Raw genomic sequence first — 17,493 nt, forward strand, 5'->3', positions numbered from 1 at the left:
ATGATCTTAAATTAACATCTAGATTCAAGTGCGCTGTCTCTCCTAAAATACAACCATACCATTTATCCTTTGTGATAAAATGTACCTTGTCTCTTTTGAACCCTTTTAAGTCTTCATTTTAATGTTTCTTAGTAACAAATTTCCAAGTTATATTTCTCTGTAACCCCTTTTCTCTGTAGTGGTTTATTGGTTAAATTGTTTCTTTCTTCTGATGTCTGTAGTGACCTCTCTCCAGTCCTACATGAGCTTTAAACTTTAAAAAGAGTGCGCTCCAGGCACTTCATGGCCATCACTATCTTTTGCCGAGACCTCTTCTCTTTAGTGTAAATAAGACCACACATTTCCCCACGCTACCTGACCTACTACAACCTACTCTGTAACATGAACCTGCGTTTCCCTCCTTAAGTACCCGTATGATTCGCCAATTACTAAAGCATGCTGAATAAATATACACTGGATCAGTGTACAACATCACCTTTTGTACATGCAGGATTCCCGAGCGGCTCAGAAATCTAGCCTGAAGTGACGAGGATTTCAGGCCACCGTTTCAGCCATCTCGGCAGGGAAGTGTTTCAAGAGGTGTCTCCAACATGTCTCGCGCTAATGAGTGAAGGCACCACAAAAGAGGCCGTTTCAGACTGCTCAGTATCTGCAAAGACTGTGCTTCCTTCTGTCTGGCTGAAGAGCATTGTCTGAACAGTGTCTTTGTGTAGAATGTGTTCATACGGTTTATGCTTCTTTATTACTAGTCCACAAATGTTTTTTATTATTATTATTTTTGTAATGATAAATTAAAGTTCTTGCACATTATTCGCCTCCTAGCTATCATGTCTGGTAAACTATTTGACATGATAGCGGGAGAGGTAACAGTTTTTTATTGGGAAAGAACCTTAAAGTGTAATTTTCTTTACTAAATGTGTACCTCAGGAAAACAGAAACAAAAGGGAGTGTCAAATAAAACCCCAGGTTTGAAATACATATTTATGCCTTCACACACTCACTTGACCGTGTTTATGCTAGTGGGGATTAGGAATAAAATAACTAACGTGCTTGAGAAGTCAAGAGGCTTGCATTAGGCTAGTAGAGCTGTAATCATTGTTGTAGCGTGTGAAACTCTTCCGGATAAAGAAAAAATACAGAATTTACCAACATTCTCTCCGTTCCTCAGAAACACGCCAAATGGAAATATTTACTTCTATTAGTGTATATGGTTTGATAACTGCAAACTATTCATGCTACTTTGTTGCTTCTTTCTAACGTTTATTGTTTTGTTCATGCCTACAGCCCGAGTTAGGGGACTTGGAAACCTGGCAGGAGAACACAAATGCCTGGGAGGAAGAGGACGATGCTTCACAAACTGAGGAAGTTTTTCGGTATGTTTTCAATGAATATTTACCTAGATCTCAAAAACAATTCTAGGGATTTAACATAAACATTACAAAGTTAGATGTTTATATACCTGGCTAAGTAGAGAAAATGATTTATTCTTTCTCTACTGGGATGGTTAAAAAAGGAGAAATTAAAAGACATACAGCTATGTGCATTTATTTCAAAGGTCTACCTGTTTCAAGCCCTACCCAAAGGCTTTTCGTCAAGACCACCTAATGATCCCTTGTGCCACTCCAATTGGAAAACAACTCTTGTGCGAGTTTCCAGTGTTCAGCCCCTGGCATATTAAAGATGTGCATGCATATGAAATTGCATTATATGTATTTTATTCGGTGATTCGAGAATTTGTTTTCATCCTATCTTTAACATAATCAGTAGCCAAGAGGAATATTAACATTTAGTAGACTCTTTGGTCTACCTGGCTAACAGTATATACTACGTCTAACAACAAATGTTTTATGTTAATTTTCCAGCAGAGAGTACTAATAAACTTTTATACATGATAATGATGAGATCCAGACATGATTCTTTATTCACCTAGGTCGTCACTACCAGAAGAAACATCACATATCCTAAGGTCATCCAAATAGCTGCCACTTCCCAACATGTTGATATGCACATCCTCCCTGAGGACAACGATTCCTTGTGAAAAGCTTTTCTAAATCCAAGCGGACATTGCAGTTCCTGCCCATGCTCAGGGCGATGCTAAAGAGGGCCACTGGCACCTTCAAAGAACCAATCAAGGCCAGGGTGGTAACCCTCTAGGGTAGTTAATCAGAGAAAAAATGGACACTTGTTACACCTTCTAACCTTAGGTTCAAAGGATGAAGAGTACCCTCAAAGACTCAATGCAATCGTAGGCGCGGTATATATGATTCATCCGCCCCGCATTGAAGTTACGGCAGTTATCATTGGGTTATCTTCTGTGTGTAAACTGCCAGCCTCACCCGAGGCACCTCTGGGTTATTTGGTGCAGTGTCCAGAGATATGAGGGTTTCCCCACTATACACAGTGCAAAGAAAAAGTGACAAAAGAGGTGATGTGCAAAAATATTTTAAAAAATGGAAGTAGCCCCAAGGATTTATTGAGGGGTATATTTCCACTGTAGGTTAAGATAGGACTATACTTTTTTGCAGACTGAGTTACTGGGTCTGTTGGTATATTATTAAGGAAGCGTCGACATGTTTCAGCTCCTTGGGCCCTAGGGGTCTATGGAGCTTTCGTCAGGACTTATTCACATACAAAAAACATAAATGGTATACTCACACAATTTGTGCGGTATCTGTTTATCAATTTTTCATTATCTTAATTAAGTAGAAGTTATGCCACTACGAGGGTTCGCTTGTTTATGAAGCCCAGAGCCGCGTGGAAGTAGTATCCCAACTTGTGCTGGCTCTGCCCGCGGCTCTGGGCTTCATAAATCCTTGGGGCTACTTCCATTTTTTAAAATATTTTTGCACATCACCTCTTTTGTCACTTTTTCTTTGCACTGTGTATAGTGGGGAAACCCTCATATCTCTGGACACTGCACCAAATAACCCAGAGGTGCCTCGGGTGAGGCTGGCAGTTTACACACAGAAGATAACCCAATGATAACTGCCGTAACTTCAATGCGGGGCGGATGAATCATATATACCGCGCCTACGATTGCATTGAGTCTTTGAGGGTACTCTTCATCCTTTGAACCTAAGGTTAGAAGGTGTAACAAGTGTCCATTTTTTCTCTGATTAACTGCATCTAATCCCCGGGGAAAGAAACGGACACTATTCTTCCTCATCCCTCTATTTTTGATGAACAACCCTCTAGGGTAGACACAACATTTATATCTCTCGTACATTTGAAATGAAGTCATTCCAGATTTTCTAGTAGTACAAACTACTCTCCGGTCCCGGGCTATGCTCCTCGGCGCGGTAAAGCGAGCAAAAACACTAGATGCTGTCGGGGCAAGGGGTGTGGTCTGATTGGAGAATCGCCTACTCTCCAGGTCCAACGGAGCACACGGAGTTGAGTGATCTCATAAAACACCTGCCTAACAAGTTTAACAAGAGGGGGAAGAGTTGGTGGCAGAGGTTAGAACTATCTCATACACCACCATCCTGTGTTCCCTGAGCGCTTCGGATACCGCTGCCTGGGGCGTCAATACAAGTGCCTTGATTTAGCCCATGCCTGGCTCCACATTTCTGTCTTTAAGCCTTTAGTTCTGTATTTGCTCAACCAGCAGTTTGATGGGGAACATTCCTTCAGTCTCCAGGTTAACAGAGTGTTACATAATATAAAAAAAATACACTGACACATCCAAGTCCATGGGTACCATCCAACCCTAGAGGCTCCTTTTGGAATAATTAGACCAAGGTAGGCTAACCACTTCTCTCGAGCCTACCTCTTCATTTCAGAGACTGCAGCAGTAGGCTAACCAGCAGTGCACACCACATGGCTATAGCAGGTGTACCTATAGTAGTAATAACGTCAGAAGTAAGGAAAAAGGGAGCTCTGGCAAAGAAGCCTCCACCACCAAACGTAGACTCCGTCCACCTTTACTGATCACATAACACTTGCCATAGAGGGAGACTCCAGTATTTTCTTCCATGGTGGCAAGAAATAACATCCAACAACTTGGTCTTAGCTGTGGTTCGCCCAGGCTGCTAGCTTGAACTTCTCACACTCCTTACCAACATCCCACCACACAAACGCAACCTCAGCAGCAACCACTTTAACCTCATACAGAAAGACGTCCAAGCACCTCTTCAGAAATGGGCTATAGAACCAGACCCTCCCCACCTATTGGGCATAGAGGTTTACTGTCTTTAGTTTCTCATCTCCAAGAAGGACAGCCTCTTAAAGCCCATCTTGAACCTCAGGCCCCTCATCCATTACATCCTGTCCGAACACTTCTGTGTGGTAACCTTACAGGATGTAATCCCTCTGCTGCATCAAAGCAACTTTATGATGGTGTTAGACCTCAAGGATGCCTGCTTTCATATTCCCATCCATCCATCCCACCTGCTGGCTCTACCTGTTCTTCATGGTTAGGTGGTCGTTATTACCAGTTCAAAGTGATTCTGTTTGGCATCACCATTGCCCAAAGGGTCTTAATCAAATGCCTGACAGTGGTCGACGCACATCTATAAAGAGGAGGCCTACACGTCTTCCCCTACATTGGCGATTGTCCGATCAAGAGTGCTAGCAAGCCACAGTGTGTATAGCACACCCAGGCTACCATCTCTCTCTCCTCCACAGCCTCAGGTTCATCATCAAGGCCATCACTTCCAAATTGTTACTCCTCCAAATACAACCCTTTCTGGGGTCAATACGAAACTCCATCACAGGCAAAGTATTATAGCCAGCAAAGGGTCTTGGCCTGTCAACAGCTTGAGTGTTGATTTCAGCCAAATCATCATCCTCGGCATGATGGTCTCATGCATTGCCGTAGTGCACCATGCCCAGTTGCATATGCGTCTGTTGCAACAGTGCCTTTAAGCACAATGATCAGAAGCCAAGGGTCTGTTATAGGAGCTAGCATTTGTAAAGGCCATCATACATTGACCATCATACATTGCCCTCTGAAGTGGTGTGTTGCAAGGCAACGCTTTTTTGGACCAGATACCGCAAGTCACGATCACCACGGGTGCCTACCAAGCTGGCTGGGGAGCACATCTAATTTTCACTACAGAGCAGGGAGCATGGGCTCCACATTAACCGGGGCACCACATCAACCAACTCAAATTGCAGTTCTGTTTGCTCTCAACATCGTCCTTCCTCTCATTCAGGGCAAAGTTGTATTTGTTAGGACAGATACCATGACCACCATGTTCTACGTATGGAAACAAGGTGACACTCATTCTTTTTACCTCTCCTTGTTAGCTCAGAACATTTGGCATTGGGCACTCCACCACATTCATCTGATGATGGACTTTCTTCCGGGCGTGGACAACGACCTTGCAGGCTTGCTCAGAAGGATGTACCAATTACTCCACAAGTGGGTTCTCTACCCACAAGTCCTCCACAGCTACTTCCACTGCTGAGTACCCCACAAGCAGGTCTTTGCCACCCATAAAAACACAAAATGCCTAAGCTTCACCTCCAAGTACCCAGCATGTGGCCCATGGGCAACACACTATAGATGAACTGATCAGGGATATTTGGTTATGCTTTTCCGCCTCTTCTTCCATTCATAGTACGCAGGATGCAGCAGTCATCGGATACCCTCATCCGCTTAGCCCCCACCTGCACCAGACCGACCTGGTACTCAGCACTCCTCTATATGTTAATCAGTCCCCCTGCAAAGCCGCCCAGCAGGCTGGACTTTCTCATCCGGATCCAAATTCAGATCAGGTTTCCAGAACCCATTCGAGCTGTGGCACCTGAAGTATTAGAGTTTGGCTATCTAGGTCTCCCACAAGAATGTATGGATATCTTGTGTGAGGCTACTACACGCAGTTGTTATGCAGCCAAGTGGAAGTGATTTGTCCACTACTGCATTACTGGGACCTCCAAATTCCGCTGTCCAGAATATCATGTTATATTTACTCCAATTCTAGAAGTCAGGCCTAGCTTACACTTTCATATGCGTTCACTAGAGGTTGCGAGGTAGGTGCTGTTGAAGATGGTAGCTCATTGACGGCCAAACAGGGTCAAGAAGACCTCAAAATGAGGAATTTGTTATCTGGAGGGTGGAGGAGGAGTACTTTTTGCAACAATCCGGCATGTTGCTGGATTGAGCAAGCTTGCTGTCCTTCCTTTGTGCATCTGAGCAGCCACATCCTTGTTAACGTAGACCTTTTGGAGGCATCAGGGGGCATTCACCACAGTCTTGAGGCGGTATTGATAACCTGAAGACAGGGATACTCAGGAAATATACCTCTGCCGCAGCAACAGAGCCTTTTGAAGGCCATTCCCGTATTGGGGCCTTCAACAGACCTGCGGCATTAGAGGCTATTGATGGCTTTTTCACTTACCCGCCACCATTTGTCCTGGGGGAGGAACTGCAGACTTTTTGTTGTAATTTGTTCATTATTGTCATTGCTCTGGTGTATTTGGTAATATATCATACAAGTGTATACACAAGTCAAACAATAACAGTGAAAGTAGTAAGTGCCTTCTGTACAAGGGAACCAGGAGCAGTTATGAGTCTTTTAGCTGGAATTATCACTCTGCAATCAGCTTTAAGTAGCTCTAAAAAAATGCAATTATGATGTAAATCAAACACCAGCTTGTAAGGTTCTATCAAATATGCCTATTTTGTCAACTAACAAAACATTTTGTTGAATAAGATTTGCACAGGCAGCTCAACAATCTTTGGGACTGTATTATACTAGAATAACACTCCTCAGTCTGAAAGCATTGTTTAATGATACAGTCAAGACTCTGGTGCAGACGGCGGTTGTGGAATTGAATCCTCCATATTGAGGGTTTTAGTTTTTAGACATTCACCAGCAGCAGGAATATTTTACAGAGTGACTACCGTGGTACATGAAAATTGTGGGCTGTAGCTTCAAGTAAACTCAAAAAGAGAATCTTTCTTGTTTTGGATACCATAATTCTAGTCTGCCATCTGCAGCTTATGGATGTTACAGCCCCTTTTCGGAGGCCCTGAGCACTCCAAAAGGCCTCTGGCCACCTCATCCTTTGGACCTCACCTAATCTCCTGCTTGCATCCTCTCATACCAAAATCTAAATCTACTCACGAGTTCACGTTCCTGGAAGCTGTGGCTAACACAGCTCAGGTCAAGGCACCATCCTCCGATTCCTCTTCAACCCCTGCTTTTTTGGAGTCTGCCCTCACTTCTTTCCAAAATGACCTGACTGAGATTTAAGGTTCCATTGCACAGATGTCTTCCTTAGCATCCACAACAAATTCAGAAGTACAGTTGTTGCAAAGTGACATTAGTTCCTTTCACGCCAGACTGACAACTCTAGCAGGGCAGCTGATAAATGTGGAATGATGCCTAGATTTCAATCCAGATTGGGGTAAGGATGTCTGGTATCTTCAGAAGAAAGTCGTAGATTTGATAGACCTCCACTTATGCAACAATATCGGAATTATTGGCCTACCAGAGAGCATTGAGAAAGATGATAAGCCCCTTTTCTTGGGTGTTTTGATCCCAGATCTTCTGAACCTTACCTTCGTTCCCCCACTGGAATTCCTTAGAGCTGACAGGGTTCGCACCAGTTGCGTGCCTGATGACCTCCGTCCATACCATGTCTTGGCATGGTGTGTACAGCATCAGCATGCTAGAGAGATCCTACAGGAAGCCAAAAAATATGGCCCCTATCAGCATGAGACTGTTCAAAGTATGATCATAGTGAATTTTTCCTCCCTTACCAATGCAAAACGGAAACAGTTCTCTCCTCCCAGAGGACATTAAATACGGATTATTGGAACCCGCTACTATGCTCATCACTTTTCAGGCAAAACATCTTTATACCATCTTTATGCTTTCTGGGGTTATGCTCCCTTGCTGTTTTCCCTTCCAGAGCATTAGTCCCACCCATACGGGCCATAGATGGGTTTTCCTTGCCGGCTGACGGCCCCGTTTCTCTCGATACCGGTGCCTCCTCTCCCACCCTGTTTACTGGTTCAATTTCTGGGTACTTTAGTATCCCTTTATGGTCCTGTGACCCGTTTCTGTTCTAGGTACTGGCTTCTCCTCTTTTACTGGATGTTTTTGGTAGTTATTTGTCTCCAATTGCCTTTATCCTTTCCAACATCCCTTCCAGAGCACCCCACTACCTTGGTATCCCGTTCTTGGGGAGCTTTTTGCCTGCTGGTCGACTTCCTAATTGGGATTTGCCATGACAGCACGACAGCATATATTAGTCTCATGGTGTACCCTCAGCTGCAAAGACCCATGAAGTTATTTTACCTCAACATACATGACTTGACACATTTTATCAAACGGAAGAAAATTCTCACCTTTTTAGGCCAACACAATTGCCTTCCTTCAAGAATACCACCTGAGCTCGGCAGAGAGCGATCAGTTACAAAGGGACTGGGTGGGCTGGGTCCTTCACTCTATCATCTCCTCCATCTCACGGGGTTGGGTTTAGGCAGGTGTTCTACCTAGGAAACTGGGCGTTGCTATACTTCTTCATAAACGTCTCTTGTATAGAATCCTCCAGACTTGAGCGGTCACTGATGGTAGTTGTGTTTTCAGTGGCCTCAGTACAGGGCTTGACTGTAATTGTGGGCTCGGTATACACCCCGCAGACATCTAAGTCTGTTTTTTTTTTCTAGGATCGGTAGGTGGCTGACTTCACTTGGTGCCTCTAGATTCATCATTGGAGTGGACTGGAACGTAACACTTGGCCCTTTCTTGGACAGATCGGGCAGCCGCACAAGCACCCTGATGTAGACAGGCATGGCCTACGAAAGCTAATGTAGGATCATGCCTACCTTGCACCTGAAGAGCTAGAGACTATACCTTCACCTCTTGTTCCCGTTACATTCAGACTCTCATTGACTACTTCCTTTGTACCCCTTTGGTGAGCCAACACTTAACAAATGCAAATATAACCCCCTGCTGGGTTTCGGATCATGACCCTGTAGAGCTGCACTCCGATTTGGATTCGCATACCCCTCCTGCAAGGACTTTGGTGCTTCAATACCTACCCATATAAGGACTCTGAGGAAAAACCTCGCCTCGCAGAATGTAAAGAAATATATTTGGAGGATAATAAGGGCTCGGTGACATCAGCGCAGACGTGGGTGGTAGATAGGCTAGGTGTGACCCACTTGTGGGACACCTCCGCGCCGCACGGCCACCAGCTGCTGCGTGTGCCCCTTAGCCTTGTCCCTGCCGCGCTGCCTGCCTCGCCGCCGGCTGACTCTGCTGTCGTTTTTTTTTTTTGTTCTTGTTTTGTTCACCATTTGTGCTTGCTACATTGTATTTCTTGCCCGTGTCCTGCCTCGCCGCCGGCTGACTCTGTTGTCGTTTGTTTTTGCTCTTGTTTTGTTCACCATTTGTGCTTGCTAAATTGTATTCTTGGCCGTGTTAGCGTTTTTTGTGATTCCCATCAGTGCCTGTATTTTCCAGCTTGTGTCCTTCCTGTTTGCCCGCCTACCTCGCCGCCTCCGTCTTCCCTCCCCGCTCCCTTTTTTCCTTCTGTTCCCTCCCCGCTCCCGCCTCCCAGCTGCTCCGCCCACCCGCGCACTTCGCCTTTATATGGCGACCGTGCGAACGCGCAGCGGTCACGCGCAGCGGGCGCGCCGTTTGTGCGCCGAAGGCGTGCCAAAGGTAAGCCCGTCTGCGCCCGTCCGCGACCGGATCGCGACCAGCGCCAGGACCCCTGGCCCACGCAGACCCCGACCTACCCGCCTGACGTACTCCGCCGCCACCCTCATCGCTCTCAACTCCGGCCGACTCCCAGAATGCCATCAAGCCACACCACGATGCACCCACGGACCGTTCAGCTGCCACGCCTGCAAATTCACCTGCATCCGGACCTGCCTCACACCAGCACCCGCCAAGTCGAACACCAGCAGCACCCACCTCAAGTGCATCCTGCTCAACACCCGCTCCGTCCACAGACACGCCATCGAACTCTGGAACCTCCTAGACGCCACAGCCCCTGACGTTGCCTTCCTCACGGAGACCTGGATGAACGCCTCTTCAGCTCCCGACATCGCCATCGCTATCCCAGAGGGCTACAAGATCGTCCGGAGGGACCGCAACGCCAACCAGATGGGAGGAGGCATCGCCATCATCCACAAGAACACCATCCGTCTCACGACCAGCACCGACAACACCCTGACCACCGCCGAACACCTGCATTTCCAGATCCACACCAACCCGAACACCACCCTCAGAGGCACCCTGATCTACCGACCCCCTGGACCACGCACACAATTCAACGAGGACATCGCCGACTTCGTCAGCCCGCATGCCCTCCCCTCCGCTGACTACATCCTCCTGGGGGACCTCAACTTCCACCTGGAGAACAACAACGACCGCAACACCAGCACCCTGCTCGACAACCTCGCCAACCTGGGACTCAAGCAACTGGTGTCCACCCCCACCCACCTCGCCGGACACACACTCGACGCAGTCTTCTCTTCCAGCACAGACATCGACTTCAGCCACGCCACAGAGCTTCAATGGACGGACCACAGCTGCGTCCACTTCACCTTCAAGAGAACGACGACCCACCACCACCAGCAACAGGCCGCCCGCAGAAGCTGGAACAAGATCACAGCAGACCAGCTCGCCACCTCCCTGAGCCAGCACCCTCCTGCCAGCTCAGCGAACCCCAGCCAGGCCGCCGACAACCTCACGAAGTGGATCAGCATCTGCGCGGACGAGCTCGCCCCGCTGAGGACCCCGCCCAGCAGACCCGGCAGCAAGAAAGCCCCGTGGGTCACCGACGAACTCAAGAGCTCCAAGAAGAACTGCCGAGCCCTCGAAAGTCTGGAGAAGGGAACCTACACCGGACAACAGGACCTCCTTCAAGCTTGCCACCCGGAAGCACCACCAGCTGATCCGCGCCGCCAAGAAAACAGCATTCAAGGAACGGTTGGACAACAACGCACACAACTGCAAGGAACTCTTCAACATCGTGAAAGAGCTCTCCAACCCCAGCGCAGGAAACAACGACATCACCCCATCGCAAGACCTCTGCAACTCCCTCGCCTCATACTTCCACAACAAGATCGCAGACATACACAACAGCTTCAACAACCAACCATCGCAACCATGACCGAACAATCACCCCCCACCACCACCCTCCACGCCTGGACCCCGATCAGCACCGAAGACACCATCCGCACGATGAACTCCATCCACTCCGGATCACCGACCGACCCCTGCCCTCACCACGTCTTCAACAAGGCTGACGCTGTCATCGCACCCCACCTGCGAGACATCATCAACACATCATTCGACACCGCCACCTTCCCTGAGAGCTGGAAACACGCCGAACTCAGCGCCCTACTCAAGAAGCCAACAGCGGACCCCACCGAACTCAAGAACTACCGCCCCATCTCGCTCCTCCCGTTTCCAGCCAAAGTCATCGAGAAGACCGTCAACAAGCAGATGGCCTCCTTCCTCGAGACGAACGGATCCCTCGACCCCTCACAGTCCGGCTTCCGAGCCAATCACAGCACCGAGACGCCCTCATCGCCGCCACCGATGACATCCGAGCCCTGATGGACAATGGAGAAACAGCGGCCCTCATCCTCCTAGACCTCTCCGCGGCATTCGACACGGTCTGCCACCGCACCCTAGTACAGCGCCTCAGCAACATCGGAATCCAGGACAAGGCGCTGGAATGGATCATCTCCTTCCTCGACGGAAGAACACAGAGAGTCCGCCTACCACCGTACAAATCAGAGGCCTCCGAAGTCATCTGCGGCGTCCCTCAAGGATCATCTCTGAGCCCCACCCTCTTCAACGTCTACATGAGCCCCCTCGCGGCCATCGTACGCAAACACAACCTCAGCATAATCTCCTACGCCAACGACACCCAGCTGATCCTCTCCCTGACCAACGACCCCGCCTCCGCCAGAGCCAACCTGCACGAAGGGATGAAAGAGGTAGCCGAGTGGATGACGACCAGCCGCCTGAAACTGAACTCTGACAAGACGGAGGTCCTCATCCTGGGCTCTTCCCCCTCCGCCTGGGACGACTCCTGGTGGCCTCCCGCCCTGGGCACCGCACCCAAACCGACAGACCATGCACGCAACCTGGGCTTCATCCTGGACTCCTCCCTCTCCATGACCAGGCAAGTCAACAACGTCTCCTCGGCGTGCTTCAACATCCTACGCTTGCTACGGAAGATCGTCCGGTGGATCCCCACCGAGACCAGGAAGACCGTCACCCAGGCCCTCGTCACCAGCCGACTGGACTACGGCAACGCCCTCTACACCGGCACCACCGCCAAGCTCCAGAAGAGACTCCAGCGGATCCAGAACGCCTCAGCCAGACTCATCCTCGACATCCCACGAACCAGCCACATCACCGGACATCTGAGAGACCTTCACTGGCTCCCCATCAACAAAAGAATCACCTTCCGCCTCCTCACCCACGCACACAAAGCCCTACACGACCAAGGCCCGAGATACCTCAACAGCCGGATCAACTTCTACGCTCCCAAACGCCACCTCCGATCAGCCAACCACGCCCTCGCCGCCGTCCCCCGCATCCGAAGAGCGACTACAGGAGGAAGGTCCTTCTCCTACCTGGCCGCCAAGACCTGGAACTCCCTCCCTCCCGACCTGCGCCTGACCCAAGACCACCTCTCCTTCAGGAAGAAGCTGAAGACCTGGCTGTTCGAGCAGTAGCGGCACCCCCCTCCCCCCCAGCGCCTTGAGACCCTACGGGTATGTAGCGCGCTCTATAAGTGTCACTGATTGATTGATTGATAGGCTGTGCTTCACTGCATGCTAATGAGATATTCGGCGTTGGTCAATCAAATAGAGGCTTTCAGACGGCTACTGGCGAGGACAGCCTTCCGGCTGAATTTTATAAAGCTACCAAATCCCAGACAATCCCCATCTTCTTGGTTTATTAGGGGACCTAGACAACTGGCACCTCTATGCTGAGTTCTTCAGGTTGCAAATCTCTGTTCTCCCGAAGCCTGGTAAGGCCCTTCTGGAATGCTCGAGCTATCTGTCAATTTCTTTGATCAATGCAGACGTTAAGATTTTGGCAAAGGTTTTCGGCGGCGCATTTGAATAAAGTGATCACTATTCTTATTCACACCTCTTTGGTGGGCTTCGTCCTCGGTCGCTCCTTGACCAATTATTTGCATACTCTCATGCATATTATTTGGCAAGTGAGGGACCAGGTCAAAGAAAGTCCTCTGCTCCTTGGATGCCAAACAAGGCTTTTGACCATGTCAATTGAGGTTACCTCTTTCAACGATGGCAAAGACTTTCTTACACTAACCAGGGGCATGTACTATTCTCCCACTAAATCTGTCACATGTAGGGGTTTCTCCTCCCCATATTTTGACATCCACAGCAGCACTAGACAGGGGTGTCCCTTGTCCCCATCGTTCCTTTTTGGTTCTGGAACCTCTGGTGATTGCAATTCGATCTAATGACAGCAATAAAGGTATTCACACGATGCGATGAGGTTAAGGCCTTTTATTACGCAAGTGACATTCTCTTGACATTATCAAACCCTTTGGCCTCAGTAGTCTCACCTGGACTATTTTCCCAGTTTTCTGGCCATTAGATAAACTGGTCGAAATTCAGGGACCTGGTCTTAACGCCATCCACCACAAGAGCCTCTTTGGGTAGCCTACCATTTTAAGTGTTTTGAGTCACATTTAAAATACTTCAGGTGTATATTATTCGGGATCTGGAAGATCTGGTTCTGGACAATGTGCAATCCATTGTGGATCGTATGGAGTGCAGTTTTGAAAGGTGTTCTGATCTGAACCTGTCCGTGTGAGGTAAGAATCAGATTATCAAGATGAAAGTCCTCCCCAAATTCAACTACATCTTTGGAATGCTGCCTCTTATTATATTGGTCTCCTGCTGGCGGAGCATCCAGCACTCCATCTCCTGATTCATTTGGGGCCCAGATAGACCAAGAATAAAGGGGGCTAGACTCCACTACTCCTCTGAGAAGGCCAACTTACTCCTCTTTGAGGGATATTGGTTGTCACAACAGCTGGCCCATTCTGTGTACTGGAGGCTTTCTTTCAGGTCCATACTCTTATGGGTGTTGCTGGAGCTTCACATATTGCAGACGTCTTCGGACCTTGTCATGTATTACACTTTGAGGACTTTTCAGCCTGGTCATTCATACTTTTCAATACACGTAGCATAAGACCAAAGGATGGTGCAAGTCTCGAACGGCATTAACACAAAAAGCCAGACTTTCGCACAATGTCAGTGGGGAGGAAATTAACTGGTCCACTTGAAATACGCATGGTATTCACCACATTTAATACCTTGTCTCTAACGGTTCCATCAAATTGTACCCTGACTTGAGATGGGAATTTGCAATTCCATCCTCCCATCTATGGAGATATAATAAATTGCCCCACGCCTTATCGTATGTCCTGGAGAATGCACATATCGATCTCCCTAGCACATATATTTACACTTGGAAAAACTTTAGGGGAACAATTGTGGGACTGTATGCCACATTGCTGGACTCCTGTTTATTCTCTCCCACAGCACTGCATGCCTAGTGGGAAACTCGTCTTAACGCAGTTCTTGGATGATGACTGGGATACTCTACTGGTGGACTATTTTTAAAGGATTACTGGAAGCTTGCCTTAGGCATAGTTTTTTTGGGAGAACCTTAATCATTGGCACTGGTCACAAGCCAGGTTACACAATTTCAGTCTTAGTACAGATTCACTGTGTTGGAGATGCAACTTAACTGAATGTGATACAGTCCATATTTTCTGGACTATGACTGACTGTGAACCTTCTGGTTGCAGGACTGGTACCATATTAGGAAAGCTCTTGGGGTAGACAGACCTTTGACCGCCAGACTAGTGCTCCTGCATGATACTTCTGCCCTCCCCTCTGTGACCCTGCATGGTAATAGATGGGTCTGCACTGTCCTAGAGGTGGCAAAAAGGTTCCTGCAATATGAGTGCCTGAAATTCTCAAATTCGTCTGAGAAAATTAAATGTCACCAAAAAAAAGCCACTTAAATTAAATTGGCAGTGCTGCAACTCGAAGTCAACTCTAGTTCCTACATTAAAGAACCTGGTTGGACAACATGTACGACATGGCATGCTTCGAGTGCCTTATTTATAAGCTAAATGACAGATTGCAGATATTTTTAAGAATTTTGGAGCTCTCATCTTAAAGATTCAAGGCATCCATGGTGTACTTCATCCTGCTTTATGTTCCATGCATACCCCAATGTCCCGTCCCCATGTCCCTTCCCCCTGAGGTTCCCCATACATCGATCACTATTATTGTTGGCTTTCCTTAAAGGAAGAAGTTGAAGTTGAAGTTGAAAGTTCTTGATAGAGCGCACTGTGACCAAGCGGCTTCCTGGCGCTAGAGTTTAGACTGAGAATCACAGAAGTCTGCCAGGATAAAATCAGCAGGAGTACGCTTGGGAGAACAGGAGAGTCTTGAGCGCCTTACGGAAGTGAGAGTAGACAGGGATGGATCTAATGGATAGCGTGAGACTGTTCCAGAAGCGAGGTGCTAGTACAGAGAATCTAGTGCCACCGGTTTTGGATCTGCGGAACCGAGGGACATTAAGGAGAGCCTGATTGGAGGAGCGGAGGGTACGACTGGGGGTATAGGGACTAATGAGGGAGTTAATGAAAACCGGGGCAGTGCGGGCACGGGCCATGAAGGCCAGACATCCCATCTTGAAGAGGGATCTCTGGCAAATGGGGAGCCAGTGAAGGGATTTCAAAAAAGGGGTGATGTGATGGGACTTGGGAAGATGGTGAAAGAGACGGGCGGCCTGATTCTGAATAGCCTGAAGACGGCGAAGTTCGTAGACTGGGATACCCACATACAGGCTGTTCCCGTAGTCAAGACGGGAAAGAATCATGGCCAAAATAATAAGTTTAAGAGCATCAGGGGAGAAAAAACTGGAAACTTTCCGAATGATCCGAAGGGATAGGAAACAGGAGGAGACAACAGAACTAATCTGGGCATGCATGAATAGGTCCTGACTGACTTTAATGCCCAAGGTCATTACTGAGGCCGCCGGGACTGGAGGAGGGCCAAAGATGGAGGGCCAAAATGCGGCAGACCAGGGGGAGGTGGTAGCGCCTGTCAGGACCAGCTCCGCCTTGTCCGGATTTAATTTGAGGTGGTCATGGTTCATCCATTCAGAGATGAAAACAAGGGTAGAATGAAATTTCGGCAGGGAGTCAGAGGGAGAGGAGAGATCAAATACAAGGTCATCCGCATAGTTGTACACGGAGACCCCCATATCTAGAAGGGAAAGAATCCGAGGGAGGATATTGAGGTTAAAAAGGAGGGGGCACAGGGAAGAACCTTGGGGGACCCCACAAGAAACCAGGCGGGTGGGGGCAGAAAAGCCAGAAAGATGAAGAAGCTGAGGACCAGAGGTCCATCTTATTTTATTCTTCTGTGTGGATGTTCCCCCACCCCCCCCACCGACTCATTGTGGGAGCATGTTTCCTTTACCCTTCCTCTCTTGATGATTGTGTTCTTCTTTTCCGCCATTGAGGTTAAGTAGTATTTATTGCCTACATGCCCATTTCCTATTTCGGTTCTTGGAGATTTATACTCAATTATTCTTGGTATTCCTCCTCATTTTTTGTGGGTCCTCCTTGGAGGCTTGGTCTACAGATTGATTATGGAGTTGCATTCTACCCTGTTGGTTTTCTTGCCCTTCATGGCGATTTGACTATGTATCTTGTACCGCTCTTATTATAGTAATGGAAAACAAAATAGAGAAATGAAACCCATTTGCCTTCACTCAGTTGCTATAACAACTTACATACAAAATAGAGCGCACTCCTTCCTCTTTTTAGGTCTTGCCTAGGCAGCGCATGCCCTGTCTCATTGAGGCATGCTGTATATGCTTTAGTGAGGTAGTCTCCGCCTCCGTTTTCTTATGTTTTTTAGTGTGTATTTCAAAATGTTTTTAAAATGGGTTAGTGTGTTTTATGTCCCTCCTTTTCCCTGTTGGGCACGCCCATGGCCATTGGCCCCTTTCCTGGTGTTAGTGCTTTTTTTGTGTCCGTTGTATTTCGTGGATCTATATTTTTTTTACTTCGGCGCAAGCTTGTGCGAGTTTGGTTGTTTTTCGTGGATCTATATTTTTTTACTTCAGCGCAAGCTCATGCGAGTTTGAGCCATTGCTTGCCTATCCTTTCTGCGGTCTGGCACGGCCTGGTTGAAGGAGCACATGGAGAAGGGCAGAAAGCTGCCTTATACCCGTTCACTATCACATGGAGTACAGTGAACGAAGGAAGAATAAAGGTTGTCTTTAGTAGTACAAGAAACTTAAATCACACCAATGTTACGGGAGTATAAATGCACATTAAACGTTCTCAAATATAAATAATAAAGCTAAAAACAAATTTATCACATGATATACTCTTAAAGATTGTAAGCATGCGAGAACGAAACCGTGGCTGCCGTGTAGCAAAACATTGTGGGAATGCACATTTTCACGGAGTGTTGTGCTTCCTGCAGAC

The 17,493-nt window shown here is 47.8% G+C and overlaps 1 protein-coding gene across 3 annotated transcripts in view; it reads left to right on the plus strand.

The window, feature by feature from the left end:
• The window catches only part of EBAG9 (estrogen receptor binding site associated antigen 9), a 191,304-nt gene that overhangs the window by 154,499 nt on the left and 19,312 nt on the right, over positions 1-17,493 (plus strand). For all 3 annotated transcript variants that reach the window (XM_086966127.1, XM_086966128.1, XM_086966126.1), the window contains one exon: positions 1,285-1,373. In XM_086966127.1, the coding sequence (XP_086822253.1) occupies positions 1,285-1,373 (89 nt within the window). The remainder of the gene's footprint in view (positions 1-1,284; positions 1,374-17,493) is intronic.

This window comes from Lissotriton vulgaris, chromosome 4_1 (assembly GCF_964263255.1).
Source record: "Lissotriton vulgaris chromosome 4_1, aLisVul1.2, whole genome shotgun sequence".
Lineage (NCBI taxonomy): Eukaryota > Metazoa > Chordata > Amphibia > Caudata > Salamandridae > Lissotriton > Lissotriton vulgaris.